The sequence below is a fragment of the Rana temporaria genome, chromosome 9, assembly GCF_905171775.1.
Source record: "Rana temporaria chromosome 9, aRanTem1.1, whole genome shotgun sequence".
Classification (NCBI taxonomy): domain Eukaryota; kingdom Metazoa; phylum Chordata; class Amphibia; order Anura; family Ranidae; genus Rana; species Rana temporaria.
The window spans coordinates 13,610,965-13,628,371 of NC_053497.1; the positions used below are offsets into that span (position 1 = coordinate 13,610,965).

General features: G+C 43.5%; 1 protein-coding gene across 3 annotated transcripts in view; it reads left to right on the forward strand.

The window, feature by feature from the left end:
* The window catches only part of NHSL2 (NHS like 2), a 166,862-nt gene extending 149,780 nt beyond the window's left edge, over positions 1–17,082 (forward strand). For 2 of the 3 annotated variants that reach the window (XM_040322824.1, XM_040322826.1), the window contains exons 5-8: positions 426–611; positions 5,810–8,056; positions 11,174–11,303; positions 15,181–17,082. In XM_040322824.1, the coding sequence (XP_040178758.1) occupies positions 426–611; positions 5,810–8,056; positions 11,174–11,303; positions 15,181–15,493 (2,876 nt within the window). In that variant the 3' untranslated portion in view covers positions 15,494–17,082. Of the gene's footprint in view, positions 1–425; positions 612–5,809; positions 8,057–11,173; positions 11,304–11,866; positions 12,006–15,180 lie in introns of all 3 variants that reach the window. The other variant, XM_040322827.1, reaches the window with a different exon arrangement.
* Positions 17,083–17,407: the final 325 nt, after the last annotated feature.

Sequence of the window (17,407 nt, forward strand, 5' to 3'; positions counted from 1 at the left end):
ACGACCGTTTTCCTTGGCAAAAAAGCTCTGCCACCAAGTTTCTTGATGGATTCTATCGAGGAAAACGGTCGTGTGTACAAGGCCACAGAGGCACACCTCCAGCAGGGAGCATGTTCAGCCTCTGCAGAGAGGCCACTGCTTCCATATAGAGAGAAACGGTCCTTCTCTGAAGCATGCTGGCAGCAGACAGGCTTTTCTACTCATTCGGTGGCTTCTCTGTAAAGAAAGCCAGCTGTAAAACATTGAACAATTTTGTTTTGATGGTTTCGAAATATTTTTTGCTGATTTTAACTAAAAGTTCATTTGGGCTTTAGGCAGAGACTTCACGCTAATTGTTTGTTGCTGAGGGTTGCTAATTTTATTATTTACTTTTATCTTGTTAACTTCTCCTTATTACAATCTATTATCCTTTTCTGTATCTGCAGGAGAACTGTTTGACAAACACGCCACCTCTCACCACTCCTTGTTCAACACAGAGACGGCCGTGAACCCGAAAACCACTCTGAGACGTAGGAGGACCATCATTGGCTTCTCGCACAACCAGACGCAGGATCAAGGGGAGATCAAGAGATCTGGAGCTTCTGAGTCAACGCCTAAGAAGTCCACGCCAGGTTTCCATTTCTAAATTATTTATTATATTGATAACATCACCAAAGGGTTAAACCTCGGATTTGGGTCCAGAATGAAAGCATGCATTGGCCTTAACATTTTATTGGTTGGCCTGTTTTTTTTTTTGTTTTTTTTTATTCATTGTAGTTTGTACCCCATTCACACCTCAGCATTTTGTAGCTTGAAGCTCCAAAATGCTGGAGAACGAAAAAAAAAATGGAGATGCTTCAAACCTCACTACAAGTCTCTTGAAGCCAAATGCCTGAAGCTCAAAAAAATTCTGGAGCTTTTTTTTGTAGCTCGAATTGGGCAGATTGGTGTGTTTTTTTAAGCGTTTCCTTTCCTTAGAAATGCATAAAAACTATGGGCCAGATTCATGTAGATTTGCGGCCCGTTTAACCCGTTTAGGTTACGCCGCCGCAAGTTTCCAGCGTAAGTGCTTGATTCACAAAGCACTTGTGTGTAAACTTTCGGCGGCGTAGCGTAAAGCCCGCCTAATTCAAATGGGGCGTGTACCATTTAAATTAGGCGCGTTCCCACGCCGAACGTTCTGCGCATGCTCCGTTTGGAAATTTCCCGCCGTGCTTTGCGCGAAATTACGGCGCCCCGATGTGTTTTTTGAACGGCGACATGCGTAACGTACTTTCGTATTCCCGGACGTCTTACGCAAAAAAAAAAAAAATTAAAAATTTGACGTGCGAACGACGGCCATACTTTAACATGGATGGTGTAATTTTACACCATCTAAATAGCACACTTAACTTTACGACGGGAAAAACCGACGTAAGAGAATGCGACGAACGCGCGTACCTTCGTGGATCGCCGTAAACAGCGAATTTGCATACCCGACGCTGGAAAACGACGCGAAGTCCACCCAGCGGCCGCCGGAGAATTACACCTACGATCCGAAGGCGTATGAAGCCGTACGCCTGTCGGATCTATGCCAAAAGCCATCATATCTTGGTTTGAGGATTCCAAATCAAGATATGACACGGCAAATTTGAAAATACGCCGACGTATCAGTAGATACGCCGGCGTATTTCTGCTGTGAATCTGGCCCTATTATCGTTTTTGAGCGTTTTAGTGCATTTTGTTCTTGAGCTTTTTTCTGCTCAAATGCAATGATTAAATAAATAAAAAAAATAGTAATTAAAAATAAATAAATAATACATAAATATATAATACATAAATAAATAAAATACATCATTAAATAATACATTAAATAAATTAAATATGAATAATAATAAATAAATAAAAACCCTAACCCTAATATTAACCCCAAACCCTAATATTAAAGTACAGTGGAACCCCGGATTGCGAGTTACGCGGTTTCACAATAACGAGCGTTTTCACAATACGAGGAGCCGTTCGGAAAAACTTGGAAATACTCAGTTCCCGAGTGTTTCCAAGCCTTTCCCGGGGTTTCCGAGGGCAGCCGAACGATCTCCGGGTATTTCCGATTCTCTCCGGCGCCCCCCCCCCCCACCTCTGGCCACATGCGGTATTGCATGCCATACAAGTCAATGTGGAACAAATTATTTTCATTTCCATTGACTTCTATGGGGAAACTCGCTTTGATATGCAAGTGCTTTAGATTACAAGCATTCTCCTGGAACTATGCTCGTAATCCAAGGTTCCACTGTATACCGTAACTCAGGGCAAAACTTTTTTTTTTTTTTAGTGTTGGATAGAGTGGAGGTTGATTAGAACCCCTGTCAGTTTTTATCGCTGTCTGTGGCCCCGTTTGGAAGATTCACCGCCTCTATATGTCATTGTTACTATTATCATTGAAAGTAAAAGAAAATCCCACATTTTGGGTTGTCCCCAGAAAAGAAATAACAGGCAAATCTTCCAATGGAAACACTAGTTCTGGTAAACTGGGGGTCCCCAAGGAATTTGCTTAATTTTCAGGAATTTCCTCTCATTTCCTGTTTGACTATGTGACAGGAAGTGAAGGGATATCTCAACAATCAGACACAGATGGCGAAAAAAAATCTTAAAAAAAAAAAATAGTTCTACTTTAACCCCTAAACCTAATAATGACCCCTAACTCTTATGCCACGTACACACGATCGGTCAAACCGATGAGAACGGTCTGATGGACCGTTTTCATCGGACCAAACCGATCGTGTGTGGGCCCCATCGGTTATTTATCCATAGGTTAAAAAAAAGCAATCTTGTTTTAAATTTAACGCATGCTCAGAATCAAGTCGACGCATGCTTGGAAGCATTGAACTTTGTTTTTTTCAGCACGTCGTTGTGTTTTACGTCACCGCGTTCTGACACAATAGTTTTTTTAACCGATGGTGTGTAGGCACGACTGACCATCAGTCAGCTTCATTGGTTAACCGATGAAAACGGTCCATCGGATGGACCGATCGTGTGTACAGGGCATAAATCTTACCCATAACCTTAATATTGACCCCTAATCCTAGTGCCTAATCCTAACCCCTAACCCTTACCCTAACAAAATAAATACATAACATTAAGTAAATAAATAATAAATCAAATAAATAAATTAAACCCTAACCATAACCTTAACCACTTAAAAAAGTAAAAAATAATAATAATAATAATAATAAAAATAAGTAAATAATAAATAAAAGTGGAAGAAAAGGCTGAAAAACATAGCAACAAATTATGAAACAGATGATGTTTTTCTTTATTGGCTAATTAAAAAAGAAAAGAAAGAAAGCACAATAACGTTTTAAAAACACTGTACAAAAACGCACATACTAATGCCCAAAAAAGCACTGGAAAAAAACACTCAAAAACGTGACGCTCAGGTTTGAATGGAGCCTTAAAGCGGTAGTTCACCCCCCCCCCCCCCGACACATTTTACCATCGAGACAGGCATTGTAGCGCGAGCTACAGTATGCCTGTCCCGATTTTTTTAACCCCGTACTCACCTTGTAGTCGTCCATCGTAGATTCCGGCTCCCGCAGGGAATGGGCGTGCCTATGGAGAGGGAGGATGATTGACGGCCGGCCCTGGCACGTCACTCTCCCCGAAGACAGCCGGAGTAGGTCTCGGCTCTTCACGGCGCCTGCGCACAGGCTATGCGCACGCGTCGTGAAGACCAAGCCTATTTCGGCTATTTCCGGAGAAGCGTGACGCGCCAGAGCCGGCCGTCAATCATCCTCCGTCTCCATAGGCACGCCCATTCCCTGGAATCTTCGATGGACGACTACAAGGTGAGTACGGCGGTAAAAAATTCGGGACAGGCATACTGTAGCTCGCGCTACAATGCCTGATTTTAAGGTAAAATAAAAAAAAAAATATTTTTTCCCGTCGATAGGGTGAACCCCCGCTTTAAGCCTTGTACACATGATCAGATTTTCGGAACAAACGTTCATTTATTTTTTTGTGGCATGCTAGTCTCATGTCGGAAGTGAAGAGGTCACTCACTATACGAAAATTTCCGTATAAGACAGAATACAACTTCAGAAGTGACTTAATGAGTTGACTAGTTTTGTATGGGTTATTTTGTTTCTGAGCATGCGTAGTCTTGCTCTTAAGATTTTTTTCATACAAAACCCGCACTAATTAACCACTTCCCGCCTGCCGCATGTATATGTACGTCCACAGAATGGCACGTACAGGCAAATGGGCGTACATGTACGTCCTTGCCTTTCCGCAGGTCGGGGTTCCGATCGAGACCCCCCCCCCCCCGGCGGTCGGTCGGATTCCCACGGGGAGCGATCCGGGACGACGGCGCGGCTATTCGTTTATAGCCGCTCCGTCGCGATCGCTCCCCGGAGCTGAAGAACGGGGAGAGCCGTATGTAAACACGGCTTCCCCGTGCTTCACTGTGGCGGCGCATCGATCGTGTCATCCCCTTTATAGGGGAGACACAATCGATGACTTCAGTCCTACAGCCACACCCCCCTACAGTTGTAAACACACACTAGGTGAACCCTAACTCCTACAGCGCCCCCTGTGTTTAACTCCCAAACTGCAACTGTCATTTTCACAATAAACAATGCAATTTAAATGCATTTTTTGCTGTGAAAATGACTGGTCCCAAAAATGTGTCAAAATTGTCCGAAGTGTCCGCCATAATGTCGCAGTCACGAAAAAAATCGCTGATCGCCGCCAATAGTAGTAAAAAAATTTTTTTATAAAAATGCAATAAAACTATCCCCTATTTTGTAAACGCTATAAATTTTGCGCAAACCAACCGATAAACGCTTATTGCGAATTTTTTTTTACCAAAAATAGGTAGAAGAATACGTATCGGCCTAAACTGAGGAAAAAACATTTTTTATATATGTTTTTGGGGGATATTTATTATAGCAAAAAGAAAAAAATATTGCATTTTTTTCAAAATTGTCGCTCTATTTTTGTTTATAGCGCAAAAAATAAAAACCGCAGAGGTGATCAAATACCACCAAAAGAAAGCTCTATTTGTGGGGAAAAAAGGACGCCAATTTTGTTTGGGAGCCACGTCGCACGAGCGCGCAATTGTCTGTTAAAGCGACGCAGTGCCGAATTGTAAAAACGCCTTTGGGCATTTAGCAGCATATTGGTCCGGGGCTTAAGTGGTTAAACGAAAATCGGATGTTTAAATTCACACACGACAAAAATTTTGTAGTCTGCACATCCAGCTTTTGTCAGACAAAAAAACGGAATCAGCTGTCAAAAGCACCATGCTAACGATCCGAAAATCGTCAGATCGTTCGTCGTATGAAATTTTTCTTTCGATTTTCGTATTGAGTGTACAGGCCTTTAGACATGGCCCAATTTTTTGGGTTTTGCTGGTCGTCAAGAAAAGGTGTCCGAATGGACTTATTACCATGTAATTGCCTCTACTATAGTTCACATTGTTCTTCTTATCGCACTGTTTTGTGCACAAATATTCAAAAATCCAATAAAATCTTTGTCATGTGATCATGGTGATCAATGGCGTTGTTGTTAAACAAAGCCAAACTCAACCCTAACACTAACTCTAATCTTTTGTTAATCAATAAGAACATGTGATTGCCAGGCTAGTGCTGTGTATAGAAGTCATATGGGCACCAAGTAAGCAAGTCTTCAGTCACATGCTGCTATAATCCTATCTATATACACTGGATGGTTTTGGCAGCTTACTGACAAAGCCAAAAGAAGTCAAAAATTCATACCCTAACCTTATAGTACTGCTTAAGCATTTGGTAGCATTATCTCAGTATAAAACTGTTCAAATAATTTTTTACTGCAGGTAATGTCAATGGTGTAACAAGCAGCGAACCACCTCCAGCACCCCCAGATTCTCCTCCTGCTAAATCGGAATCCCATGGGAGACATCCTGGAGGGAGAGCAGCTACACCTCACCCTCAACAGCTGCCATTAAGAAAGACTTTCAGTGATCTTGGTCACATATTACAGCCATCAAATAATATGGACAGCACGAGTATGATATATTCAAACCCCCCATGTAATGGGGCTAAGGACTGTGCTACATCGAACTGGCAGGGAAACTCGTTCAACTATATGACTTCACCAAGCCCTGTGAAATGTGTGCAGGTGTCTGTTGCAGAGCCCACAAAAAGTTCAACTATGACCATGGCATCTCCTGGGGTTTGTAAAGGCTCAGGTTCATTTAAGATAAAAAAGGAAAACCTAACAAGGGGTAGTGGTGGAAGCATCTGCTCGAATGCAACTCTTCCAGGACACGGTGTGGATCCACCAAAAGCAGGGAAGTACAAGGTTGTCTCCTGCCCCCCTAGTCAACCAGGGGCAAGCAATTTGAGCAATACGTCCACCTTGCCAACAACGCGCAGCGAGTGCACGTTCCGAGAAAGGTCACTGTCGATGCCTACAGACACCGGTTCCCTCTCGTCAGTGGACATAACCTATGCTGACAATAGGAGAGGAAGTGGGGACTATGCTCTAAACTATCCCAGTGGGAGCTCCGAGGAGAGCACAAGTACAGAGAATGTATCTGTGATGGCGGATCAAGACAATCAAGAACGTAGAAGATCTCGAAGCATCTCCTTGAGAAAGCCGAAGAAAAAGCCATCACCTCCGGCACGTAGTGTTTCCCTTATAAAAGATGAATCCGCACAGAAACTTCACCCGGTGTCCACTATGCCAAAGGATCAAAGACCTAAAAGCCTTTGCATTGCATTTGATAGTCAGGGACACAGTTATATTCCAACATCAATGCAGGGCAATGCTACAATGCCATCATCGAAAAGTATGCTCTTTACTCAAAACTGGAATTCCAGTGATTGCAAGTCTAATGACCTGCACAGGACATTGACAGGCTCTAGTTCTGCAACAAGTTCAACTGTTATAGACTGCAGGAAGATACAGGGAAGTTCTGAGTCGCTGACATCGCTTTACAATTCAAGAGCCACAACACCATCCCAAGCTTGCACAGATGCAAGCTCAAAGATGTCATCACCTGGCAAACCTCCTGGTTTGATGTCTCCATCTAGTGGCTACTCAAGCCAATCAGAGACCCCAACTATGATTCCAACATCATTAATTCTAGGCCACTCACCTTACCAAAGTCATAAGGTAAGGCCTATGGTCCCTGAAAGAAAATCATCACTTCCAGCTGTCTCACCGATTGATAGAAGCCCCAGTGTCCGTCAGTCATTTGACTTACCACTCACTCCACCAACGCATCTGGATCTAACCAGTGCAAGAAAGTCTTCAAAGTCTTCAACTTTTAGTACAAAAAAACAAACTCAGAACACGAGTCCAGTCCAGCCAATAATGCCGATGGTCACTCAGTCGGACCTCCGTAACATCCGTCTCAGGTCTATAAGCAAATCTGAAACTGAAGACAACTTGGATATTTTAGACCACCTAGATGAACTGACTGATGAAGCTTTTCCCTTACCAGAGAAAAAGACAAAGCCTCCAGTGGCAGAAAAACCCCCTATGTCTAGAAGGCCCAACAGCCTTTCCTATAGAACTTCTGCAGTCACACCAGAATCTCCCGTGATGTCACCCCATTCTCCGGGAAAATACATTCGAGACCAATCATCCCCTCAAGATGCATATATGGTGATTGGAACTCTACGGCACAAGAAGAATTATGACTATGAAATTCGTATGGAGACACCTCCATCCTTAGACCCCTCTCCACCACCCGAGAGTTACTTCCAAACAAACCAGACCAGTTTCTCACAGAACAGTGCTGATGAAGATGACTATTACAGGGGAAGACAATTCCCAGACAGAATAACTCTACAGAACTTGAATTATATAGATAAAAGGAAAGTAAAGGTTCCACCACCGATTCCTAAAAAACCCAGCATGCTTCACTTGCCAGTTGCCAGTCCACCACCAAGCCAAACGACGTCATCTTCATTGGAACAGAGGCTATCCCCTGTTGTATCTTCAGATTCTGGAGCCTGCGCATATCCTGATATCATTGAGTTCCAGAAATATGCTGCAGAAGGAACCATTCACGCTGTACAACCTGACCTTGTATCTATGGATGCTTTTTCAGGTAACTATCACTAAGAGCAAAAGGGACACACTAAAAAACTTGAGAGTCAAGTATTACCAATACAGTTAGCTTTTGGTTGGTGTGGTATGGTGATGATATAGACACAAGTACATTTCATGCCTTGAAGTGTTAATGCCTAGTGCTAGATTTCACTTTCCACGCTGAGAAACCATTAAAATATTATGGAAAAAGGGTACAGGGGATATTTCTTTAAATTGTGTACCAGCAAATAGTTGCCACCGAAAAACCACACACGGAGGTTGATTTACTAAGCGAGTAAAAGCTGTTCACTTAGCAAAGTCAATGCTAATTTGAAAGATGCATGCCCAGTTAACAAAGTGAATGTTGGTCAATAAGGCGAACCTTTGCTCTCTTGAAATACCCAATTGTGTGCGAAGGCATTTGTTTTTTTTAGCTAGCACATGATTGGGTATCCAAAGTGAACACAACTTTACCTTACTTGTTAACTCTCACTTTGCAAAGCTCCGTTAGTAAATCAACCCCGTTGAAAATTAAACAACAGCTGGAACAGGGGTAACACCCCCCCCCCTTCCCCAGTGAATGCTAAATTATGTTGTTTGTTGAAGAGAAAAGTCCCCATTGCAGCTAGGCTTTTTGGATTTGTGAATTATACTCAATACTGTCTACTGGTATGAATAATCATTACTATTCTTATGTATAATGTACACTTTAGGGCCAAAAGTTGTGTTCATCACACCTATATGAGATTGTTGGACATTCTATTCCAAAACCCTGGACAATAAGATGAAGTTTCCCCCCTCGTGTGTGGGTATAACAACCTCCATTCTTCTGGAAAGGCTTTCCATAAGATTTTGGAAAATATCTGTGGTAAGGTACTGATATTGGATGAGGAGATCTGGCACACAGTGTTCCAATTCATCCCAAAGGTATTCAGTGGGGTTGAGGTCAGATACTGTTGTTAGATGAGAAGACATGGCTTATAATCAATGATCCAATTCATCCCAAAGCTGTTCAGTAAGGTTGAGGTCAGTTGCTGATGTTGGCTGAGAAGATCTGATCCCAAAGGTGTTTAGTCGGGTTGAGGTCAGGTACTGATGTTGAATGGGAAGACCCTATCCCAAAATTGATCAGTAGGGTTGAGGTCAGGTACTGTTTTTGGATGAGAATACCTGGTCCCAAAGCTGTTCTGTAGGGTTGAGGTCGAGTACTGATGTTGGATGGGAAGATCTGGCTTCCAATTGGTTATCCGATTCATCCCAGATATGTTTAGTAGAGTTGAGGCCAGGGACTGAAGTTGAAAAGGAGGACCTGATCCCAAAAATGCTCAGTAGTATCAGGTACTGTTGTTGGATGAGAAGAGCCCATATCAAAGCTGTTCAGTAGGGTTTAGGTCAGGTACTGTTATTGGATGAGAAGACCTGATCCCAAAGTTGTTCAAAGGGAGGAGGGATGACACTTTAGGAAGGGTGTCTGGATATGTAGCTCTCCTCCAAATGGGAACGCCAGGTGCAGGCTAAGCTTAGGCAATTGGATGAAGAGAAAATTCTGGACAGCCGTACTCAAAATCAATGCCTTTATTAAAGCGGTTCTCCACCCTAAAGTGGAGTCCCGCTGATCGGAACCCTCCCCCCCTCCGGTGTCACATTTGACACCTTTCAGGGGGGAGGGGGGTGCAGATACCTGTCTAAAGACAGGTATTTGCACCCACTTCCGGCCACACGCTACGGGCAAAAGACGGGTTTTTCTGACTTCCCGTCTGTCGCCCGTTGTGTGCTGGGAACACTCGGCTCCCAGCACACAGCGTGTGAGCCAATCGGCGGGCGCAGCGCGACTCGCGCATGCGCCGTAGGGAACCGGGCAGTGAAGCTGCAGCGCTTCACTTCCTGGTTCCCTCAGCGTGGATGGCGGGGGGAGCAGCAGAGAGACGAGCGATCGCTCGTGCTCTGCTTCGATCAGCGCTGGACTCCAGGACAGGTAAGTGTCCTAATATTAAAAGTCAGCAGCTGCAGTATTTGTAGCTGCTGGCTTTTAATATTTTTTCCCCATGGCACATCCGCTTTAAAAAAGAGGTTATAATCCAAAAAATACAAGCCACAGCAAACAGCGGAATACAGGAGCTCCTGTATTCTCCTGTTTGCTGTGGCTTGTATTTTTTGGATTATTACCTCCTTTTTTAATAAAGCCATTGATTTTAAGTGCGGCTGTCCAGAATGTTCTCTTCATCCAATTCACAAAGTTGTTGAGTAGGATTGAAGTTGGGTACTGTTGTTGAATAAGAAGATCTGATACCAAAGTGGTGAAGTAGGGTTGAGGTCAGGTACTGTTGTTGGATGAGAACACTGCATCCTAAAGTTGTTAAGTAGGGTTAAGGTCAGGTTCTTCTGTTGGATGAGAAGACCTGGCTCACAATCAGTGATCCAGTTTATCTCAAAGCTGTTCAATAGGGTTGATGTCAGGTACTGTTGTTGGACGATAAGACCTGGCTCACAATCAGTGATCCAGTTTATCTCAAAGCTGTTCAATAGGGTTGATGTCAGGTACTGTTGTTGGACGAGAAGACCTGGCTCACAATCAGTGATCCAGTTTATCTCAAAGCTGTTCAATAGGGTTGATGTCAGGTACTGTTGTTGGATGAGAAGACCTGGCTCACAATCAGTGATCCAGTTCATCTCAAAGCTGTTCAATAGGGTTGATGTCAGGTACTGTTGTTGGATGAGAAGATCTGGTTTTAATTGATAACCCAGTTTATCCCTAAGCTGTACAGTAGGGTTGAGGTCAGGTATTGACATTTAATGAGAAGACCCGATCCCAAAGTTGTTTGGTAGGGCTGAGGTCCGGGCGCTGAAGGCCACTCAAGTTCCTCCACACCAAACTGGTCAAACCATGTATTTATGGAGCTGGTCTTACACACTCACCCATGCTGGAACAGAAAAGGGACTTCACCAAACTGCTGTCGCAAAGTTGGAAGAGCAAAAATAAAAAATCTTTGTATGCTATGGCTTTACCATTCACTGGAATTGCCTTAGTTAACTTATAGTGTGATTATTTATTCAATTCAATGTAATTTATTTACTATTAGCTCCTAAAATTTGTAGAAAAGTTTGTTTGTAATATTTTTGTATATTTGTTTCATAGGACCATATACAGACTTACCAGAAGACAACAAGTGTAGATCAAACAAGACAGCCGAGTCCATGACTGAAGATGACGATGAGGTGTTTGTCAGTTCACGAACCACAGAAGATTTATTTACACTCATCCACAGGTACATCAAGACTATTTATTTCCGGCACTATTATGGCGACTAAATGGAGCTGACGATCACTGTAAATAAATATGTTTTTTTTTTTTATTATCATCAGCCTCATCTAGTGGTCACAATGCAGTATTTTTCTGATTCCCTCTACAGGCAGTCCCCGAGTTACGAACACAATAAGGACTGTAGGTTTGTTCGTAAGTTGAAGTTGTTCGTAAGTCGCAACACTGAATTTGTAAGTGTAACTTCCGGTCGGAGCACTGCATTCGTAAGTGTAACGTCCGCCTGTGCATGGATGTGGGATGTTCCCGGGCGCTTGTTATGTTATCTGGGGCTCTTCTGGCCATGCAGTACATGTAGTACTGCAGTGTGGGATGTGTCCGAGGTGCTCGGAGGTATCCAGGACCAGCATGGAACACAAGTGGCCGGAATTTGAGGACGGTCGTAAGTAGGAGTCGTTAGTAACGCGGATGTTCGTAACTCGGGGACTGCCTGTATTCTGTATTATATAACATTCAACCTGGAAAAAAAAAAAAGTCTAATAACGTTTGATTTTTCCCCCATTTACACAGTAAAAATGCAGTTTCACAGGACGATGGGCTCTGCAATTTTATTTTATGTACACCACTAAGAGTAAGCCAAGAATCTGGGCATGGGCAGGGTTCACTTTGACATGCAGCCCTGCAGGAGCCCCAGATGTTCATCCATCTGGTAGGTACAAAAGGAAATATTTAGGGTGAGAAATACATGCCAGACTTATTGTATCTGCCTTACTTTTCACTACCTAGAAAAAAGAACTGCAGATGATCAGAAATTCCATTTTCAGGTCCCTGCTCAGTACTCAGCCCACACACAGCTGCAGCTGAGATCCCTGTGATCCATCAGAACGAATTGGGATATTATGGAGGAGGAATCCTTCCCTCCCAGTGCAGTCTCTCATTGGCACGGTTCCTTACGGCCTCTTATAAATGCAATTATCCTTAAAGTTGAACTACCATCAGATATATTTTTTCATGTTAAGTCCATTCACGCTTAGTAATGTGTCAAATCAACCCTTCCAGGTAATTATTACTACTCCCAGAGGTCAGAATACACCCCCTAATAATGCTTTCATCTGCTCTTATCTCCAGATGAGTGGTGCCATTTTGTTCAGGCATTGTCCAGCATACCTCCCAACCGTCCCGGATTTCGCGGGACTGTCCTGTGATTCGCGCTAAATCCTGCGGTCCCCAGATAAGTGCTAGAGTCCTGCGATTCCGCGGCACCCCCTCTGATCCACGGAATTCCCCCCCGCTCAACAACTTTGATCTGCGGAACCCCCCCGCTCAACAACCCTGATCCGCGGAACCCCCCCCCGCTCATCAAATCCGATCCACGGAATTCCCCCCCCCGCTCAACAACTTCGTTGGGAGGTATGCTCATTTGTCCCTCATTCTGAAGTTGAAAAGTTGAGAGGTATATGGTCCAGGGTCATTGTCTATGTCCTGGACTGAGACCTACTCTACTGGGTCAGTCAGGCCTCGTACACACGACCGAGTTCCTCGGCAAAAAACAGCAAGAAACTTGCTGGGAGATATTTTTTTGTCGAGGAAACCGGTCGTGTGTACATTTTCGTTGAGGAAACTGTCGAGAAACTCGATGAGCCAAAAAGAGAGCATGTTCTCTATTTTCTTGACGGGAATGGAGAAAATTGGCTTGTCGAGTTCCTCGTCAGCCTAACAAGGAACTTGACGTGGAAAACGATGTGTTTCGCCCGTCGAGTTCCTCGGTCGTGTGTACGAGGCTTTAGAGATTAAAAGACCTTACCCTGCATGGCAATGGTGAAATAAGTTTTAGAACTGACAAGTAATGACAAGTACTGTAAGCATGGAAGATGCAAAAGTCCACACTTTGAGAAAATGGAAAGTAATACAGGGGAGCCTGTATCTCCCTAAATACTTAAACCCTCCTATTGTTTTCAGCCAAGGAAGCTGCCATCTTGGCCTCTGTTTAATCTTCAACTGCCATGATGCTGCACACAGGGGCATATCTACCAGGAGGCAAACAAGGTGTTTGCCTTGGGGGGCATTTTTCAGGGGAGCACTACGAGCATTGGCATCACTACGGGGGTTTGGCTCGCACCTGGGTGACACCCGCCAGAGAGGTGAGACCAGGAGTGGCCACGGACTGAATGTTTGGTGACAGGGGAGCAAAGCGGAAGCAGGAGGCAGTAGCTTACTTGGCAGAGCAGGTCGGAGTCCTGGGCTGTGATCGTGCCTCAGCAGTCTTGCTACACAGAGCTGGTAAAAAGAAGCTGGTGGGCTGCGGGACCGTGAGAGTCCGGTGTCGTTTTTTTTGGGGGGGGGGGTGGGAGAACTTCTTGGAGTAGTGTGGGGGGACAGGGGAGCCCCCCTCTTTCTCACCCCCTCCCTCTCTTTCACCCCCTTTCTCTCTCAACCTCCCCTCGTCTCTCTCTCACCCCTTCTCTCACCACATCACCCCCTATCGCTCTCTCACTCCCCTCTCTCTGTCTCACCCCCTCTCTCTTTTGCCCCCTCTCTCTCATCCCCTCTCTCTCTCCCCCTCTCACTTATCCCCCCTCTCTCTCTCAGCCCCCCATCCCCTCTCTCTCTCCCCCCTCTTTCTCACCCCTTCTCTCACCCCCCCTCACTCTCTTCCCCCACCTTTGAAGAGGTGGGGCTCTAATAGGAAGAGGTGGGGCCTAAAGAGGAAGGGGTGGGGTTTACAGATGAAGGGTTGGGACAAATTGAGAGGGGGCACCCGATTTTAGTCTTGCTTAAGTCAGCACAAAACCAAAATATACTACTGGCTGCACATGTGATCAGTTATGACATCAGCCATTGGATGGTTTGACAGTTTAGTTGAGAGCACAATCAATCAACGGCACAATCAACAGTTACATTCCTGAGATGTGTCGGGAATATAACTGTTTTTTTTAATGGGTTTACTTCCGCTTTATGTATCTGCCTTAAAGTGACCAGATCTGAGTCAAATCTTTTAAGGGAATGTAAAAGATTTTTAGGGAATATACTGCAATGCAGTCACGTGGTCCTGTTAAAACTCTTTAAGATGGGAATTCTGTTTATCTTGGGGAGATTTCCTCTTTTTTCCTGTTGCAAGTGAAATTTCTCCAGTGTAATGTGTCTAATATGTGTGTTTCTTATGATCGTCAGCTCCATCTTGTGACCATAATATGATCATTTCCTGAAATACCCCAGTCAGTAAAATACTGCATTATATCCACTAGATGGAGCTGATGTCATCAGAAATACACATATTAGACACATTACGGAGACTATTTGGGATGGGAGTCATTCTTTTTTCTAATATATCCCAATACCTTTTCAAATTAAATTCTTCACCTCTAAGGACCTGTGGCGATGATCTTTGGGCTGATGTCATCGGTTTGACATTAGTTTAAGATGCTTCTGAGATCATTCAAAATTCAATGACAGGTGCATTTGTCTTACAAATGACTATCTTCTGACCTGCACGTGGCCTAAATTTGACCTCCATTTGATTTGAAGTTGATCTCCTTTAGATCTCCATTTGACTTGCAGTTGACCTCCTTTAGACCTCCATTTGATTTGCAGCAGACCTCTTTTTGATCTGCAGTTGACTTCCTGTTGACCTCCATTTGACTTTCAGTTGACCTCTTTTTGATCTGCAGTTGACTTCCCGTTGACCTCCATTTGACCTGCAGTTGATCACCTTCTGACATGCATTTGACCTCTTTCAAGTGGGCTTTGCATCCCCCACAGACTTGTATGGGAATGAATAACCCATTAGACACCAACAAACATCCCTTGATACCAGCCCTAATACTGTTTATTAAGGTCTACTTCTGAATTTTGGACGCTACAATATTTTTTTCTTTCTTCATTAGGTCTAAAAGGAAGTTGCTTGGATGGAAAGACTCCGGAGATACTTTTGGGAGCAGACAAAGCTCAATGTCGCCCATTAAAATTTCATACTCCACAAATAGTGACTTGGGAACCCTGAGCATTAGTCGGACTTCCAGCAAAAACGAGGACTTTAAGGCCCTTCTCCAAAGGAAGGGTAGCAAAAGCAGCATAGGAGCCCGACCTTCGGCCGCAGAACTCCTTAAAACCACCAACCCTTTGGCTCGGAGAGTGATGAGTGAGTTTGCTCCAGAAATGGAGAAAAACGGCAATACAAAAACCTTGCCTAGGGATTGAATTTTTTCGGGGAAAATCCTGGAGATGAAGAGATGTGTGAAATTTTGTATGCTTATGTCTGCCGAGATTACAGCCATTGTACACGGGAATGTAAATTTGTGACCAGGTGTTGGCAATGTCCACCAAATTTTCTTTTAAAGGCTAATTGAACAATTGTCAAATTGAAGAACTTAATTCACAAATTTCAGCTGAACTTTTCTGGAATACTATGAAAGGAATCATTTTCATATAACGTTGTGCCAAACTTAAACTGATATATTATGTGTAGTAATAATGTGACATCTGCCAGATCTCTCCCCTGGACCATCCATGAATCTCTGCATGTAATCCAGAAAGTGTTTTGCAGTCACTATGAGCTTTGCATTTTGTAGTATATATCTCATTTTATATTTATCTTCTCGCAGCTATGCGGGTAGGTTTTGAGAAGACAGTTGATCTAAAATGTGTTGTTCCATATGAAAGTTCTAGCCAACAGTTCCATGTGGAAGTTCTTTCTAAAAGTTCAATTCAAAAGTTCCATCTGAAAGATCTGTCCAAAAGGTTCATGAAAAAGTTCCATCTGAAGGTTCCATTAAGAACTTTCATCTGAAGGTTCCATCAAGAAACTCCATCTGAAGGTTCCATCTAAACGTTCCATATGAAGGTTCCATCTAAAAGTTCCATCTGAAAGTTTCATTTAAAAGTTTCATCTAAAAGTTGCTTCTAAAAGTTCCATTAAAAGTTCAGTTTAAAAGTTCCATCTGAAAGTTCTATCCAAAAATTCCATTAAGAGGTTCCATCTAAAAGTTCCATGTAAAAGTTCAATTTGAAAGATCCATCAAAAGTTCTATCTGAAGGTTCCATCTAAAAGTTCCATATAAAATTTCCATCCAAAAGTTCTTAAAGTTCTGATATTGACATGTTCATACATATACAGAGGCATATTAGAGCTCATGAAACTTAGAATAAGTCTTGGCTTTTATGATCATGGCGTGAACATGGCATTGGTAGCATATTCATTTGTATTACTGAATATTGAAGATAGTATTATGGGATGCATTACAATCTGTAATTACTAAGCACTTTAAAGCTGAACTCCGGGCAAACTAAATACACATAAGAAGTACATGGAAGGGATCTGTTCTACCTGCCAAGTGATTTCTATCTCTATCCATCCAGTTGTGAGATTTACATAGTTCCGCCACACAGAACACCTACTTGCAGATCAGTAACACTTACAGGTCTTGGCCCTCCCCCAGCCTGTGATTGAATAGTGAGAGGAGAAGCGGCAGCTCATCTTCCTATCACTCTGCTCTCTCCTGATATTAGTACTTTAGTACACCTGATTGGCTCCTTGCCCCTCTTCTCTAGTTGAAACTCTGCCATTGATTGGGACTCCTCCTTATGGCAAGACAGACATACCACAGATATCAGATCTCTTTCACTGGTAGCGATGCAGAATTAAAAGGAGGATGGAGCAAAGGGGCAAGTGGCCAATGGGCAACTCCTAAAATGAAATACTGGGCTGGTGGGCAAGTGCCCCCTGGGCTAGTCCTAAAATTATATGTTGGGACGGTGGCCTTAAATGAAGATACTTTACTATTCAGACATCAAACAGAGCAGGACCCACAGACCTTGGGCTAGATTCAGGTACGAGATACGACTGCGGCGTCGTATCTATGCACCCGATTCTTAGAATCAGTTACGCATAGATTTGACTGAGATTCGACCGGCGTAAGTCTCTTACGCCGTCATATCTTAGTTGCAATTTTACGCTGGCTGCTAGGTGGCGCTTCCGTCGATTCACAAACGTACGTACGCCCAGTGCATTTTTTTACGTAGTTTACGTTAGGCTTTTTACGGCGTAAGGTTACTCCTGCTATATGAGGCGTACGCAATGTTAAGTATGGACGTCGTTCCCGCGTCAAATTTTTA